At 48.0% G+C, this 17,169-nt stretch overlaps 1 protein-coding gene across 1 annotated transcript in view; it reads left to right on the forward strand.

Moving 5' to 3' along the window:
- The window catches only part of MYSM1 (Myb like, SWIRM and MPN domains 1), a 32,286-nt gene extending 21,557 nt beyond the window's left edge, over window positions 1-10,729 (forward strand). Inside the window, exons 17-20 of the mRNA XM_044672163.1 lie at window positions 947-1,079; window positions 5,068-5,173; window positions 5,327-5,384; window positions 8,110-10,729. Coding sequence (XP_044528098.1) covers window positions 947-1,079; window positions 5,068-5,173; window positions 5,327-5,384; window positions 8,110-8,277 — 465 coding nt within the window. The 3' untranslated portion in view covers window positions 8,278-10,729. The remainder of the gene's footprint in view (window positions 1-946; window positions 1,080-5,067; window positions 5,174-5,326; window positions 5,385-8,109) is intronic.
- Window positions 10,730-17,169: the final 6,440 nt, after the last annotated feature.

The raw sequence follows: 17,169 nt of genomic DNA on the forward strand, positions 1-17,169 counted from the left end.
CAGCAGACGGGTATTCGATGTCCCCCGGGTGCCAGGCCCCCGGGATCAGTCTGGAGGGAGGCAGAAGACAGCCTGTGCCCTCGAGGACCTCACAGGCTAAGGGGGGAGAGAACCCCTAAAGAGAAGCTGAAAAGGGGGGGCAGGTGGGAGCATGGTGTGGTGAGATAAAGCCCAGAAGAAAGCAGCAGGACAGAAGACGATGAGGGTTGCTAACGGACACCCCTTCAATGGAGCGTCAGGGATAGGCTCTCCCAGGTCAGCAGGAAGGGCCTGGGGATTCCTTCTTTGTACAGGGGATGTCCCTGGTGGGCTCACGGAGAGGAAGTAAGTGTCCTCCGGGGACACCAGCCGGCCATAGCACTGCCTGCAGCTCTGTGAAGGCAGAATGACTGGTGCTGGTCACACAGTCAGTATAGAGCAAAAACCTAGCTTAAAGGCAGGCCAACCCTGACCCCTCCACCTTGTGGACCCTCCTGTGTACGTAAATAAGTTCCACAACTTATCGCCAGCCCAGTCCAGTGACTTCTTCCTTCCCTGCTAGTGGTGCCCGCAACAGTTTGCCACTTCCAGATTACCAGCCTCCTCTTCCCCCCCACCACGCAGTTTGTAAGACCGGCCTTTATTCGCCTTCAGCTAACCGAGGCGAAGGAGGGCAGAAGGCACCAGAGTCTCCCCACCTCATCGGGGAACACCAGCCCAGCCGCCCATATTATAAGCTGGACCCCTCAAGGCCAGGATTTCTTGTTATTTATAGTAATACCAAAAGGAAGGAGGTGCCTGTGTGTTTGGAAGCAAAGAGCAAATGAGCTAGGGCTCCCCTCCTCCCCCCCAGCTTTTCTGGGGATGCTAAATAGATTTCCTGGTGGGGAGAAACAGTTGCTTCTTAAATGATATAGTTGTAACTCAGCATTTTCCTAGTTTGGTTTTTTCTTTCTCTTTGTTTTAGAGTTATTTCTCCAGAGGTGGAGCAATGTTCATTGGGATGATCATTAGCCCATATAATCGAAACAATCCTTTACCATATTCCCAAATTACCTGCCTGGTTATAAGTGATGAAATTAGTTCCGATGGTTCCTACCGTAAGTATTAGATACAAATACCCTCCTATTTCCCATCCTCAGAACTTGGAATTCTAAAAGCAAAGGAATTGACTGATGGGGAATTTTCATCCCCAAGAGAGTTTTATGTTATCGACAGAGGTTCCCCAACTCCCAAACAACCCAGACTTAGAGATGGCTGCCCCCAACATCCACACAAGCCCTAGAAGAAATTTTAGAGCTTTTAGCCATCCCTGAATTCAGGAAGGAGGGAAAGGACACCAGTGGGGGCTCTTAGAGCAAGCAAGGCTGTGGCCCAAGATTTTCTGGCTTATTCCTTGATTTGACACTGCCTGAAGTTCTTCCTAGTCGTGTTTCTTAACCTGGTTTGCCAACATCCTCTTCCTTAAAATGCAGATACCTGTGAGAGGCTGTTTATCCCAGGAGGGAGGCCTGACAGAAAGTAAGCCCCTCAACATGTCTCCTAAATACTTCGTTGATTTGTGGTTTGGTTTTTTTAAACCTTTATCTTCCACCTTAGAATCAATACTATAATACAAATAGGTCCTAAGGCAGAAGAGTGGTAAGGGCTAGGTAATGGGGGTTAAGTGACTCACCCAGGGTCATATTGGTAGTGACTGAGGCCAAATTTGAACCCAGGACTTCCGTCTCCAGGCTTGATTCTCAATCCACTGAGCTACCTTGCTGTTCCTTCTGAATACTTAACTCCAGTAGCTGCTACCACCACCTGAGGAATTCAGAGCTTGATTGTGGGGAGGATGATGTTTGTCCCTGGAAAGCACAGAACACTTTAGGGGGAGGACATGCTGATCCAGGACTGCCTGTGGGTGGGTGTTCCTGTCCACCAGAAGAAAGAAAGGGCCATCAGCAGTGGGCAGGAATGGGGCAGCTGAGGCAGAACTCTTGGGAACAGATTCCAGCTCTGTTGTGGCTCCCAGGGCAAATCTGTTGATATCAGGCCTCACATCCTAATTCCTCATATGCCTTTGAGCTTTCAGGATGACTCTCCCATTGGGTGCAGGACTTAAGATGGCCATAAATAACTATTCTTATGACAAGAGGGAGGGAGGGAAAGGAAGAGACAAAGAGAGAGAATGAGAATTGGGCAGGCAGACCTGCCTCTTGACACTTGGGTGACATTTCACTAGAGAGTAATGCAGAATTTCTGGATGACCAATACATAAACTGAAGTTACTAACCCCAGCTGACTGCTGGGCTGGCCACCTTTAGTTACTGGCCCAAGAGTCTGTAAAAAGGCATAAAAATTATGATTGGACTGAATATACAAGAGAGTGGTCTCCAGAAGCCTATTAAATTCCAAAATATTTTTATGGTAATTTATTTACAAAATATAGAAAGAGGGAAAGTAAAAATCAGAGAGGATAGGGTAAGATATCTAACCCAGGGGTCGGCAACCTTTTTGGCCGGGAGAGCCATAAACGCCACATTTTTTAAAATGTCATTTCGCGAGAGCCGTGCAGTGCTCACAGTGCCGCTCCTGTAACAGCGCCTGAAAAAAATGGACTTTATGGCTCCTGCAGAAAGAGCCAGATCCGGCCCTCGAAAGAGCTATACGTTGCCGACCCCTGATCTAACCTAACACACTAAGTATTTTGCTCTGGCCCCTGGCTCAATCCAAGCAGGGCTAATTAGTCCTCAGCCAGAGGGGTCTCAGCCTTACCCAGAGATGAATAAAAGCAAAGGCTTCAGTCACGAAGTCTCTCCCAAGAGGAGAGTCCCTTCAGGAACCTCCAGGAAGGAGTCAGTCTTTCCACTCACCCACGTGGTAGTTCTAAGGAGAAATAGAAAACAGTCCAAGGTGCTCAGCCACAGCTCCTCCAGGGTCCAGTTCAAGGCAAAAGACCTCCAACTCGAGCTCAGAACTCAAGTCGTAACTCCTTTTAAAGACGCTTCTTTTGCATCACTTCCTGTGCATTCCTTCCATTTTACATGTACCAATTACAGGCTAAAGCTTTGCTTGGGACTACCCAGGGGGCCATCAGTCAATTCTGATTCATCACCCACTTTCACACACTTGGGTTACAGACCTCCCCTACTCAAGTGTAAGTGGGATGTGCAGGGTAGAGTTAATCCCGTCTTCACAAGTCCAAGGATAGGCTGAAATTTCAGCTCACCTGCGTGTCCAGAAATCGAGAAAGGAGATGATAACACTCATCCCGTCCCCCTAGTGAGATCGCAATAGATCACGGGGGCTGAGCCAAGGGCACCCCTATAATGGGCCTCGGATGAGGGAGCTCTGAGTTTTATTAACATTTGAGCATTTCTAAGAAATTAAATGCCTTGGAAAAATAACTTCCTCAGTCTTTTAACTTTTAATTGTCTTCATAACTTTTTTAGTCTCTTGTGGTTAAGCACTGCTTAGTATTAATGGAAAATGTGCCCAAGCATCTTGTTTTTTTCTAAATATTTTATTGGATGAAAACCTTCATCTGGAAGGCAGTTTTCATTGGCTTAAATGTACTTCAAATCCAAAAAATATTTCTAAATAATATGATTTGGCATTTTGGGGAGCTGTTGTTGTTTCCATAGTTAATATCTTGCTTGGCCCTGTGGGGACCACAAATAGAGTTTGCTGCTTCCTTTTCTTTCTCCTTTCTGTCTTAGTTAAGAATGAGATTCACTTGAGAGTCAGGCCTAGAGATGGGAGGTCCTGGGTTCAAATCTGCCTCCGACACTTCCCAGCTATGTGACCTGGGCAAGTCACTTGACCCCCATTACCTACCCTTACCACTCTTCTGCCTTGGAGCCAATACACAGTATTGACTCCCAAGATGGAAAGTAAGGGTTTAAAAAAAAAAATGAGATTCACTCTGGAGGTAGTGCCTAAGATGCTTAACAAATGAATTTTCCATCATCTGAATGAGTTTCTCAGAGTGTGCTGGGCATTAGAGACCTCTTTCTTCCTGGCTTCCCCCCCATTCCCTTGATGGGCAGTTGAGTAATGAACCAATTGTTCTTGGTCCTGCAGAGTGGGGCCTCATTTTGTTTCTAAAATTTTCAAGATGTAATTCCCTGTTTGGGACCTCACCTGTTGTACCACAAAGCAGGCAGAGATTGCCCTGGCACTGTTCTGGGTAGATGGGCGGATGACTTGGAGGGGCCTTCCTTGGTTCTCCTGAGAAGATCCCTTCCCTTCTTTCTTTCTCCCCACTCCCACCCCCAGGCTGTTGTGTCTGTTTTGTATATATCCTGCATTGATGTATCTGATCTAGAAGAGAATGTGAACTCCTTGGGGACATGACCTGTCTCACTCTGCTTCTCCCTCTATCTTTACCACTGAATAAATGCTTGCTAATTGGTTAGCTAAAAAGGCAGAATTTTTTAAATAATCAGATTTTGATACATTTGGGGTTTTATGTGTATGTGCGTAGATACATGGATTACACACACGCATATATATATATACACTCTATCTATACACACACATGTATGTGCAGGTGTGTTTTATGTATAGACATATAATTTGTCTTGTGTCTGTACATACATACATGCATTTATGCTGACCACAGAGGAGGGGCAGAGAAGGGGTTGTGAGCAGTATGAGCCTTCCCTAGACTGGAATCATTCATTTGTACATCCTCCTTCCCCATTCCTGACCCACACACTCCAGGGCAGTGCATGGTAGCCCCACCTCAAGCCCATCTTTCTCCCTCCTGAGCCTCTGAAAGGCTTTGTGGAAGGAGCTTGGGGTTCAGATGCCAGGACAGATGCTAGCTGTGTTCCCCCAGGAAATCCCTTTGTTTCTCCAAGACTGACTTTCCTCCTTGGTAAACTGAGATTTTGGTAGGAAATACACTTGGAAAATGATGCCAAATTATGACCTATTGTTAGTTTGTGTTTTCATGAAGTCAGATTTTTCGATCGTGGCCTAGTTGCAGAGTGCCTGCTGGGGACGGGACCTGTCTAAGTTAGGGTAACAAGAATCCTTTTCTCCTTCATTATAAGAAGTAAAGAACAATGGTTGATGGAAATTATGGCTTTTTCCTAGGTGTACCTTACAAATTTGAAGTACAACAGATGTTAGGAGAACCTCAGTGGGAATTAGTGTTTGAAAAAACAAGATGGATGATTGAAAAATACCGGCTCTCCCCTAGGTATGTTCTCTGCCTGTCGAACTATGTGTCTCCTCATTAACTCATGCTTTAAAGAAAACCCAAGTTAAATGTCAAGTTGGACTGCATCCTGCCCCAGAGCTAATTAGCTCATATTACTTGTTTCCTTACTCTCTTTTCCTATTCTTCCTACAGCGGTGTCCCTATGGATAAAATCTTTCACCGGGATTCTGACCTGACTTGTTTGCAGAAAGTAAGCTGCCTTTTAAAAATTGGTTTCATTGTTCACAGTATCTGAAGCTATTCATCTCCGTGTGTTATCCCATGGTACAAAATGATAGATGAATTTTCTGTATATTTCCTTTTATTACTTTTCCCTTTCTAAAATTAATTTTCAGTAGATAATTAGAAATGTGTTTTGGTGCCCAGGCTTCCATAGGAAATGATGATGCCTTGGTATACACTCTTGTTAGTGTTGAGGGATAAATCTTCTAATAGATTATCATCACCAACAGTGGGTAATTTTTTTTCTATTTGCTTAAGTATTGAAAAGCATTGTGGTGAAATCTCAGCTTTGCGTTTGATACTTTAGGACAGGCAGCCTAAATCTCACTGTTGAATTGTAAACTGGCTCTTTTTTTGGCCAGCATTTTTATTAATGACTTCCATAAAATCCATGAGTTTTCACAGAGCTGGAAGGGATGACTAATACAATGAAATGCCAGAATCAGGATCCAGAATCTTAATGAGATGGAATGATGGCCCAGGCTCCTTGGATGACATTCAGTAGATAAAAGCATAAGATCCTGTACGTATGTTTAAAAGGTCAGCTCTCTGGGGGCAGCTATGTAGCTTAGCCAGTCCTAGAGGTGGGAAGTCCTGAGTTCAAATATGGACTCGGACACTTTTTTTTTTTTTTTTAAAGCCAGCTCTCTAAACCAGAGCAAAATGATGGCTAGAAGCTAATTTAGATGAGGATAAGAATGATGATGGTGACGATGTAGTAAGCATTTCTGTGCTCTATCAGGTACAGATAGCTTGATACCTGGGGTGTCTCATTTGGAAAGACCATCTTTTATTGGCCTAGATGGATCTGGGATCAATCGATCAACAGGGGCAGCCAGGAAAGCCTGTGGCAACAGAAAGGACAATGACAGGTCTGCCTGCCCTCTTTCACCATGTTTGGAACCCATCTGGGGTAAAAATTGGCCAAAATTGGGCACCAGAATGTAGGAAGGACCTTGACCAGCTAAAACAGCCCTAAGGAAGGGTGAATAGTGTTAAGACACATGACAATGAACTGGGAGTGTTTGAGCCTAATGAAGTATCTTTGAGGTAGAGAGAAAAGATGGACCTAATGAGCCTCAGAAGACACAATTTGGCTCCCGGACTGAAAGCAGGACAACGAAGAGAAGAACTGCTCAGAAATGGAAGGGCATTCCTCAGAAGCAAAAGCAGGATGCTTGAAGTCAGGCACATTGTCCAGGAGCTTGATGCTTCTGATGGTGGATGAACCAGGCGACCTGTTGGAGCCCTTCCAAGTCCAACGTCCTGTGAACGTGTAATTCCTGGCCTATGTGCTAGATTTAATGAAGAGCCAGGAAATAAAAGAGTTTGGGAGTTTTTCTGTTATCTCAATGACTTTTGTTTCTTGTCTAAGAAGTTTAGACCTAACAAGGAACGTGAACATCTTTTAAAGCTTCATTTGAGATGGGATATTTGAAATGTATTCTGAACATTTATATGAGCTCAGTGTTCTTGGTGATATATCACAGGAAGTTGTACAGCCATTAGGTCACAGAAAGGGACTGAGGATCGCTTCCCTAAGGTTTGATTGGGACCCCCGATGCCATCTTGTCTAACCTGCACCTCACCAAGCATCCTGTCTGCAACATCACCTGAGTGCTCCTCTGGCGGCACAGCTCCAGGGAGGATGAGAGCCCGTGCCTACACTGCTTCATTTTGGCTCGGCCAGTCCCCCCCCTCCCCGGCATGGCTTCTAATTCTACCTTCTGTAGATCCTTCCTCCCTCCTCATGGGAACCTTTCAGATACTTGAAAATGACTTTTATTTCACTTCTTCAATGCCTGGTTGTAGTAGAACTCACAAAGACTCAAATTAAACAGAAACACCCACCTTACATTTTAATTTGTTATATACCAAGAGTCAATGGATCAGAGTAAGTATAATCAAAAAAGCCCACACGGGGGCAGCTGGGTGGCAGAGTGGATGGAGAACCATGCCTAGAGACAGGAGGTCCTAGGTTCAAATTTGGATTCAGATACTTCCCAGCTGTGTGACCCTGGGCAAGTCACTTAACCTCCCCCATTGCCTAGCTCTTACCACTCTTCTGCCTTAGAACAAACACACAGTATTAATTCTAAGACAGAAGGAAAATGTTTAAAAAAAAACACCACATAACTTACTCCTGACACACCAGGAGTGATATCCAAGTGTTCCAGTCATTAAGTGCGTTTACTACTGCATCCAAGGAGAATGGTTTTCATTCAGTGTGTCTTGGCAAGGGCTTTGGGATACAGGGCATTTGGTTAAGGGTATCAAGGGGACCAAAGTGGAAGCAAGGTTTTTGTCATTTCCCAGATTACCTTTAATTGGCAGTGATAGAACATTGTACAGAAAACTCGGACTGGCCGCATGACATTTGACAAACCACTTGAAGTTAGATCAGTTTCCTCAATAGACTGCGGATAATGTTGCTTGTTCCATCTCATGTAATGGTTGTTCATGGAAGGCTTAAAAATCAGTGATGTTCTCTTCAAATGATCTTATTTGTCCTGTCAGCCCTTCCCTTCACTCTGGATCCCGTGAGCGTTCTTGCCTTTTCAGTGAGAAGGATTACATTCACTTCCATCCCCTCCCCTGAAAACCTGTCCGGTGTTGACTTCTGCAGTTTATTTAATGCTTTCATTCTGTGATGGAGTACATTGCACTAAAGATGACATTTTCTTTTAAACCAGCTATTGGAGTGTCTAAGGAAGACCCTGGGCAAAGCAACCAACTGCCACATTGCTGAGGAATTCTTGACGCAAGTAGAGAATTTGTTCCTTTCCCATTATAGAAGCAAACCAGAGAAGGGCACCGCTGGAGAGGGCTGCCTCGTGTGTCCACCACAGCTGTCACTGTGATAGTTTTATAACTGGACATTTTCATTTTTAAAGGGAAAATGGCATCTATAAAAAGCCCACCTGCAAAGTTTTTCCAATTCTCCAATGTACCGTTCAGGCAGCGATGGTACCAGTGTCTTATCTAGTTAAAGAAATCCAGGCTGAAGCCTACAAATCGATCATGTAAAACCACTTGCAGTCACAGAACTTTTGGACTCTGACCTCGAAGGTGCTCACCAAAGGGTGGGCCACAGCAGCTGTCCAAGTGGTTAAAAGGTATGTCTGTTAGCATCACCCCATGTCCATGGTGTGGTCAGGCTGACGTTTTTGTTTCTGTCCCTTTTCATTTGCCTGTGAGTTTCCTCGATGATTTTTTCCCCAGACCACCATTGTTCTTCCCATTCAGCCTCATGAAGTCTTTTTGTTTTGTTTCCAGTAAAAAAGGACGCATGTCAGTGGTAGGATCTACATTAGATGGGCAACAGATCAAAGCCCTTCTGCATAAGGACATTCATATATGTATGTATATGTATCTATTTACATATATACACATAAGGGCTTTTTGCCTTATAAAATGGTTCCCTCAGGGATTGGGAAAATAGGAGAGCCACGTGTGGCAACTTACTGTTAGGAAGAAGGGAAAAGTTAAGGCCCATCAAGGCAAGTTGGTTGATTGTTAAAGAAGAGTGATTTCTCCATAAACTTGCCCCAGGTTCTCTTAGGGACAAAGATCATTTCCCCCCACCACCACCCTCAACTCCTTACATAAAGACCAATGTCAGTCTCCCCATTGCTCCTACGAGCCAGGATGCTGTTATTTTTGTTTGGGTTTTATTGGATTCCTAGGACCACCTTCAGGTCAATCTAGGCTGAGGACAATTTCTTGGACTTTCCTCATCTAGAGCCGGGATTTGATCATTCATCCAAAGGAAAATCCCTGCAAGGCACTCGATCATACAAACTAATTATGTTCCCTCCATAATATTTGCTAAGGCATAAATTCTGATTAGTCAATTGATTGAAATTAAGCATTCTGTTTAATCCACAGTTACTAAGAAAATTTGATTAATTCCTTTCCTCCCTGCCTTCCCTCACCCCAGCATCCTAATTACTAACCAATCAGCAAGTATTTACCAGGAACCCACTATTTACCCAGAGCCGTGCTAGCTACCAGGGCTTCACATACAAAGTAAGACAGTAACTGCCCTGTGTTTGCTGGGGGACCTCGGCATGTGTGAGGATCATGTTTGAGAAGTAAGCAGGTGGGCCCGTGAGACTGGAGGGAGCGCAGTGAAGTGCCATCCACCGTGGAAGGCAGACTGGACCAGATTGTGAAGCTTCTTGAGCAGCAAAGTCACATCCCTGCTTAAGGAATATCACTTTGGCAGCAAATTGGAGAGATGAGCTACATAGAGGGAGACCACACAGAAGCAGATGATACTCTCCATGTCGGAAGGTGGTTCTCTCTAAGCCAGAGTTTGGTACATGAAACTAAGCTTATTCTTAGACAAGGCTAAATGTGCCAGCCTGGCCTAGAGCAGCTAGAGAATGAGGCAAGACCCCTCAGGAGCGGTGCATTTTGGGGCAAATCACAACCTCCCTGGCCTTCTGTTCCTTCCCTGGTACAATGAAAAGATTTGAATTAGACGATCTCTAAGGGCCTAAGAAATAGCCTCCCCTTCTCTGATTTACCAGTGTCCTCTGAATTAATGCCAGGACAGTTTTTAAAAGGAATGTGTTCTGTTCCTTGCACTCCCACCCCTCAATCACTGCAGGAAAATGGGGCATTCTACCCATTGGATCAGTGTGAGCCAGTGAGACTTGTTGACCACAGAGGTCCCAAAGTCCTGGGACTGACCCAGCCCATTTCCTATGTCTGAGAAAGGTACAATGGGCTTGTGAGGGCTCTCAGCAGGCTGGGCTCTTCATCTTCTCATGGACAGAACCTGGCCCACTTCTGTTTCAAAGTGCCTGACCCGGTATTCTTGGACAGCTGCTTTCTAAGATGTCCTCCCCTGCCTGTTAAATGTCTCATTTCATAATCATGTTTACTGGCCCAGTCCATGCAGGTAACTCGAAAGAATTGACATCCTGTGATAGGTATTGTTGGCCATCTGCTAGTCCGCGGCATTCCATCACCCCAAGTTGTGTCTGACTTATGTATTGCATGGTTGTTGATTTCTCCTGCCGGGCCTTCCCCAAGGGCTCTCAGCATCTGCAGAAGAGGGAAATTCAGTTTAGAACTTCCCCTTTGGGGCAGGAGGCCATTTTGCACAGAAAGAGCAAAGCTGTCCTGTACAGACTCGTACTGTCTGTAGATAGTGTTTATTTGCAGAGGTCTGCAGGCTCCCCATCAGGATGATCAAACTTCCTATCCATTGAGACTGGAAAGTGTGCCAGAAGACCCAGCATCTCTCTGGGGAAATGAAAGGAAAAGATCCCAAAAGATGGAGGATGAATAAAAAGATGTAAAACCCAACTTGGCTTTTTTTTTTAATTCAACAAACATTTTTTTTTAGCCCTCATCTTCCGTCTTGGAGTCAATACTATGTATTGGCTCCTAGGTGGAAGAGTGGTAAGGGTGGGCAATGGGGGTCAAGTGACTTGCCCAGGATCACACAGCTGGGAAGTGTCTGAGGCCAGATTTGAGCCTAGGACCTCCCGTCTCTAGGCCTGGCTCTCTATCCACTGAGCTACCCAGCTGCCCCTATTCAACAAACATTTATCATGCACCCGCTGCGTGCCAGACAGTTGTTCCCAGAGCTAGGAGTAGAGTTCTGAACCCCAAGGAAAAAGCACTGATCAACAATACAAGGGAATTTTGTGGGCAGAAGAGGTCACTAATAAAGGTATCAGAAAGGTGCTCCCTGTTAGGTGGCAGCACAGACTGACCCTGTGTAGAAGCTGGAAATGGAATGTCATGCTCAGGGCAGAGCAAGTAGGCCCAAATGCCTAGGCCAGAGTATTCAGGAATGCTGGGGCCTATGAAATCAGCCTGAGAGATTAGGAAGACCTTCAGCACCAAACAGGGTCAAGTCTGCCAGGGGGAGGGCAGATTGGAGGAGAGAGATTAGGGCAGGAAAACTAACCAGAAACCAAGAATTTGGGAAATCTCCGTGTGGAGAGGGACTGGGAAATCCAGGTTGGCTATACTTGAGCACAGACCCATTCCAGAGGAGCACTCATCCAGCCCGTGTGCCCCATTCCTCCTAGACCTGCCATCATTGTGAGCCCCCCCTCCCCCAACAGGGATGGTACCTGCAGAAGGGAGCAACTGAACCAGTTCACTGCTTACTGTCTCTGGCACCAAATTGAGCTGCTTGGGAGTTTGTATCCGTTTCCCTACTGAAGGAAGGAAGAGAAAAGGAGCTCAGGTGGCCTGAAAGTAAAAAAGGGCCCCGAGCCATTGCTTCTCCAGGTCCGAGCTGGGCTGGGTCAGGCAGTGTTTGCATCCCCAGAAATCTCTGCTGCTTGGGAGGCCTGGTGGCTGGCCTCTGGGGATGAGAATCTCCAGAGCTAACTGACTGGGCTGCAGCCCTTACTGGACCTCTATTGAGGGAGGCTGCCAGGGCTCCCCAGGTCAGATAGGGGGGTCCGGAGCCATGCTAATTCCATGAAGGATCATTACTAGTTCATCCAACTTGGCTGTGAACCATTAAGTGGTTCCTGACCATTCCTGCCCAAGCTGGTTCATTCAGATTTCCCAGTCAATAAGACTCTTCTGAACTTTGGCCATTCTCTACTGGAACCTCATTTCCCAGGATTCTACATCTCGGCATGTTTTACCCTTCCAAATTAATGTTTCTATCCTTGGGACTGGAAGGCTTAATACAGACCCCAAGAGATCTCCCTGGAAAGCCCCTCTGCAGAGTCGCCTCTGAACTCATCCCAATCCTACCTTCCTTGCCTCTCTGTCTTTACTCTTCCTGGTGTCTAGGCTTGTTTGTCCCTTCTGTCCACCTGAAATTCTACCTTTGCTTGGAAGTTTTCTCTTCCAAGTGTTAAGCCAGAGAACTCGGCCTGTCCAGGAGCTTCTCTGACCGCTGGGATCCTGAGCTCAGAGGAGAGGGTGGGTTAGAAATGGGAGCCGCGGCTTCCCACCAGACCCTTCTTTTTCCTTCTTTCATTTCTGATGGCCAAGCACTTCTGGTTTCCATTCAACAAGAACAATTTACCAAGGAGCTGACGTTTGCCAGGGACCCTGCTGGACTGGTATGGAGGCAGGAGATAGAGCATTAGGGAGAATGTATACAGGAGAGAAATACCAACGGCAAGGGAGAAACATTGTGTAGGACTTTCTTTTAGTTTAGGCTCTTACCCTCTGACTTGGAATTAATAATATGTATTGGTTCCAAGGGAGAAGAGTGGTAGGTGCCAGAGGTTAAGTGACTCTCCCAGGGTCACCCCGCTGGGAAGTGTCTGAGGTCACATTTGAACCCAGGACCTACTGTTTCTGGGCTTGATTCTATTCACTACATAGCTCCTGCCTCCTGTAGGATTTTGAAGGCCAGGTTGAGGATTCCGTATTTTTATCCTCAAGACACAGAAGTTTCCCATTTGTTTCGTGTTGGCGACATTCCGATTTAGAAAGGATGAAGAGAGAAGAGAGCATGGCCTGGGTCACTTGCTAGCTCTGGAACCCTGGCAAGTTCTCTGCCAGTGCGATCCCGAGCTCTTCCCCAAGGACTTGGCGCCTCGTCCTCGCCCACTTGCCTCTATTTGCAAGTGCCTTCTCTGGACGTCGGTTTTCTCTTCTGTCCCATGTCCGCGTTGGCCGCGATCCTCTTAAAGAGCCGGGATGCTGGATGCTCGGCTCGTCCTGCCTTTCCGCCTGAAACACGACGTCGTTCTCGTCCAGCGCGGTCTTGTCTGGAAACACGGAGCCGCCTGGGAATTGGCAGCAAAGGCGGAAACTGCCTTCCCTCACCGGGAAAGGGCAGCTGAGGAAGGAGGCGGCCCCCTCCAGAGGCCCTCCCGCGCTCGGAGCCCACGTGACAGGCCTCGGCCACCTGGCCGGAGGCCCCTTCCGGCTCTGACTGCGGGATTCGAAAGAAGAGCCGAGGCCGAGGAGCCCCGGATGGGCCACCAGAGGGCGCTCTGCAACAGTGAGTGACGGACGAGGGCAGCCTGGGCTGCGGAGGCGCTCCCCGGGGCGGCACGGCGGGCCCTGAGGAGGGCCCGAGCCCGGGAAGGTGGGCAGGAGCCAGTGGCGGGAGCAGCCCCGGGTTCAGTTCGGTGTAACGAGCCGCTGGCCCGTAACTCGGGGAGATGCTCGGGGGGCAGCAGGAGGGGAGGGAGGGGCGGGGCAGGAAGTGCCCCCGGCTGCTTCCTTTTCTTTTTCTTGAACCCCGTCTTCTTCCTGTCTGAGAACCGAGTTCAACTCTTGGTTCCACCGCTGAATAGCGGGAAGGGCTGGGCTAGGCGGATGAAGTGACTCGCGCAGGGTCACACCGCTCCGCAAGGTCTGTGTTCAAATTTGAACCCAGAACCTCCCGTCTCCGGGCCTGACTCTCCACCCCCTGAGCCACCCTGCTTGCTGCCCCTTGTTCAGCTGAATCTTAGTCACTCTGTAAATCGGGACTGAATGACTCCGAAAGGCCCCGTTGGCGCAGCGCGCCCAGGTTTCCCGTGAGATGGTGGACATAACGTGCTTCCGCAGCCCCAGCAATGATTCACAGCCCCGCATTGTCTCGGAATCGCTGCTTCTGGGGAAAAAAAAGAAAACCACCAGCTCTGGGGCCCCAGCGAGTGCCCTGAACGGCCTCGGGGCAAGTCGCCAACTCCCAGAAACCATTTCCTCAGCTTTTTCTTTTTCAGTTAGCATTTACTGCCTCGGAGGCCCCTGAGTTTTTGCCATTAAGATTTCATTTCTGGGGGCAGCTGGGTAGCTCAGTGGAGTGAGAGTCAGGCCTAGAGACAGGAGGTCCTGGGTTCAAACCCGGCCTCAGCCACTTCCCAGCTGTGTGACCCTGGGCAAGTCACTTGACCCCCATTGCCCACCCTTACCACTCTTCCACCTATGAGACAATACACCGAAGTACAAGGGTTTAAAAAAATTTTTTTTTAAAAAGTAAAAAAAAAAAAGATTTCTTTTCATCCTGGACCACCCAGGGTGGGGAGATGCTGGTATTATCCACATTTACGGGACCTGGCATACAGCAGGCGCTTAATAAATGTTTGTTCCTTGATTACCAATAGATGATAAAAGGGAGGAAAATGGAAGATAAGTGACTTGCCCAGGTTCACTTAGCTAGTAAGTGTATGAGCTCAAACTTGAACTCAGGACTTTCGGACTCTAAATACTGGACTTTATTGGCTTGACCCACGAGACTCTTCTGTGAAATGGTGGCTTGGGGGAGGCAGGGAGGGACAGAGCGCCCCGTCTAGCTCCCATCATCCCGTCGTCCTCCTACGATGCTTACAACCATCCCTCTAGACCAGCATGTTGTCCTGAGAAGACTGAATCCCCAGTGAGTTCCATGTCTTTCCCACCGTCACACCAGCCAGTGGTGGCCAGAGCCAGTAGTCCGGCCCCGCTCTAGGCCTCGGAGCTCGTCAGGGAGGACCGTGGAAGGAGCTGGACCCTGGACGGCTTTGCCCAGTGCGGACGCCTCTGAGGCTCAGAGCATCCTCCCGTCCCCCGAGCAGGCGCTCCGAACGGGCCGCCTCCTCTTCTCAGGGCTCGGGTCCCGCCGAAGGGCTAACGCTCTTGACGTAGGTCTCTGCCAGCGGCTTCCCCGTCAGCCAAGGCTCCTAGAGCCGGCCATCTTGAGTAACCGGGTGGTTCCTTTGAAAAGTGGCCATCGCCCAGGTGACGGTCACGTCTCTGCGCCTGCTCTGGGCCCCGGGGACCAGCCTGCTGTCCTGGGCTCTGCGCTCCCCACCGAGTCAGACGGCCGGCCGGGCCTCTCGTATGGCTTTATGGAATTTGATCATTCCAAGTTTCCTCCTAGCGGAAGCTCAGAAGGTCACGGAAACGCCCGGGGCCTGGCCGAGTGGCCCGGAAGAGCAGTGGGTGGCGGCGCCCTCCCCAGGAAATGCTCTTCTAAAGGGGGATGGCATTGCGCTCGGCCGGATTTCATCTCATCTTCCAATCAGAAGGGTGACGTCGCTTGGAATCCTGCAGGGCTCCTCGGCCGGTGACGGCCGCTGGTTTCCAGCCCTCACCATTCCGAAGCGTTCCCATCCCTTGGAAGCCGGCCGAGGCCCGTTTTCCGCCATGACCCCGAGTTCCCGTCAGAGATGGCAGCACTTAGAGAAAAGGGATCAGGATCGTAAAGGCCACGTTTGGTACCCAGTCCTGACCCGAGGTCCGGCAGCCTCCTAAGTCTGGCTGCATCTTGGCACCTTCTGTTCATCTCGTGAGGAAATTAGACTCATAAACGGATCCACTTTCCCAATTGTATTCCCTCTTGATTATACCTCGAATAACTGGAGAGGCTTCCATGGAGGGCTAAAAGGGGACCTCAGGGGGCAGCCGGTTCAGTCACCTCATCTTACAGGTGAAGAAACTGAGGTCCAGAGCGATGGCATCTTGCCTGTGTCCCAACCAGAGGTGCAAATGCCTAGTGATGGAGGTAAATAAGGACAACAACCGCTTCTGTCCTTGCTTGGAAGCAGTTAGTGGTGCTGGGCCTGGAGTTAGAAAGACCTGAATTCAAATCCTGCCTCAGACCCTGATTAGCTGTGTGATTCTGAGTAAGTCACTTAACTTTTATCTGCCTCAATTTCCTCATTAGTCAAATGCGGATAATACTAGCACCTGCCTGCCAGGGTTGCTCTGAGGATCAAATGAGATAATATTTGTAAAGTGCTTAGCTTAGTGCCTGGCATATAGTAGGTGCTTAATAAATACCTCCCTCCCTCCCTCCCTCCCTTGAGAAACTTACAATCTGAAGCAGCACAGTATAATGCAAAGAGTCCTGAATTTGGAGTTGAGAGCCCTGGGTTCAAATCCAGACTCTGATATATGCTGAATGCATAACTTTGAGTGAGTCGATTCACATCTTGAAATCCAGACTTACTTTTTACCGAAGGGGATGGGGATGGTGACACTAGATTTCTCCAGAGTCCCCTTCAGCATTAGAATCCTACAGTCAAGGGGCAGCTGGGTAGCTCAGTGGATTGAGAGTCAGGCCTAGAGACGGGAGGTCCTGGGTTCAAATCCCACCTCAGACACTTCCTGGCTGTGTGACCCTGGGCAAGTCACTTCACCCCCATTGCCCACCCTGACCACTCTTCCACCAAGATGCCAATACACAGAAGTTAAGGGTTAAAAAAAAAAAAAAAAGGAATCCTACAGTCAAAGAAGAAATAAGCATTACACCCCCCCCCACCACCCTTTTGTTGACCAGGTGAGGGACTATGGATATGGAATGGGGCAAACGCTGTCAGATGCGATCAAAGTATACATTGGTTTTGCTGAACTATTTTTTCCTTTGTTGCAAGAAAAGCTGACAAAGGGCGAGGAATGTCTGAAAATCACTGTGAGGTCAAAGGAAGAGAAATTCCTGAAACTTTTACAGTCCTGTCCTTTGGGGTCTGGACTTGTGGTTTCATCAATGTAGAATGTTCCCTTCCTTGGTACAGATCATCAATGTGGCAAGAACTTAGACACCCGGATAGTAGCCTAGAACTCAGAGAGGTCATCAGGGGTTCGTCCATGGCCACCCAGCGACGGTGGACTTGAACGCAGGTCTTCTGACTCCAAAGGCAGCCTTCTCTCTATCATGCCACTTCCTATGCTAGAGATCCTTTAATGTGATGAGGTATAAAATCAAGTGTGATGTGAGGTAGGAAGTCGGGAGGGTTAAAGAGAAAATCCAGACAAAATGCTCTAGAAAAACGGGAGGAACGAGAGAAATCGTCATGCAGCTGACACGGGAGAAGGGAGAGATGCTGTCCGCTCTGTTG

The sequence above is a fragment of the Gracilinanus agilis genome, chromosome 4 (genome assembly GCF_016433145.1).
Source record: "Gracilinanus agilis isolate LMUSP501 chromosome 4, AgileGrace, whole genome shotgun sequence".
In the NCBI taxonomy this organism is placed as follows: Eukaryota; Metazoa; Chordata; class Mammalia; order Didelphimorphia; family Didelphidae; genus Gracilinanus; species Gracilinanus agilis.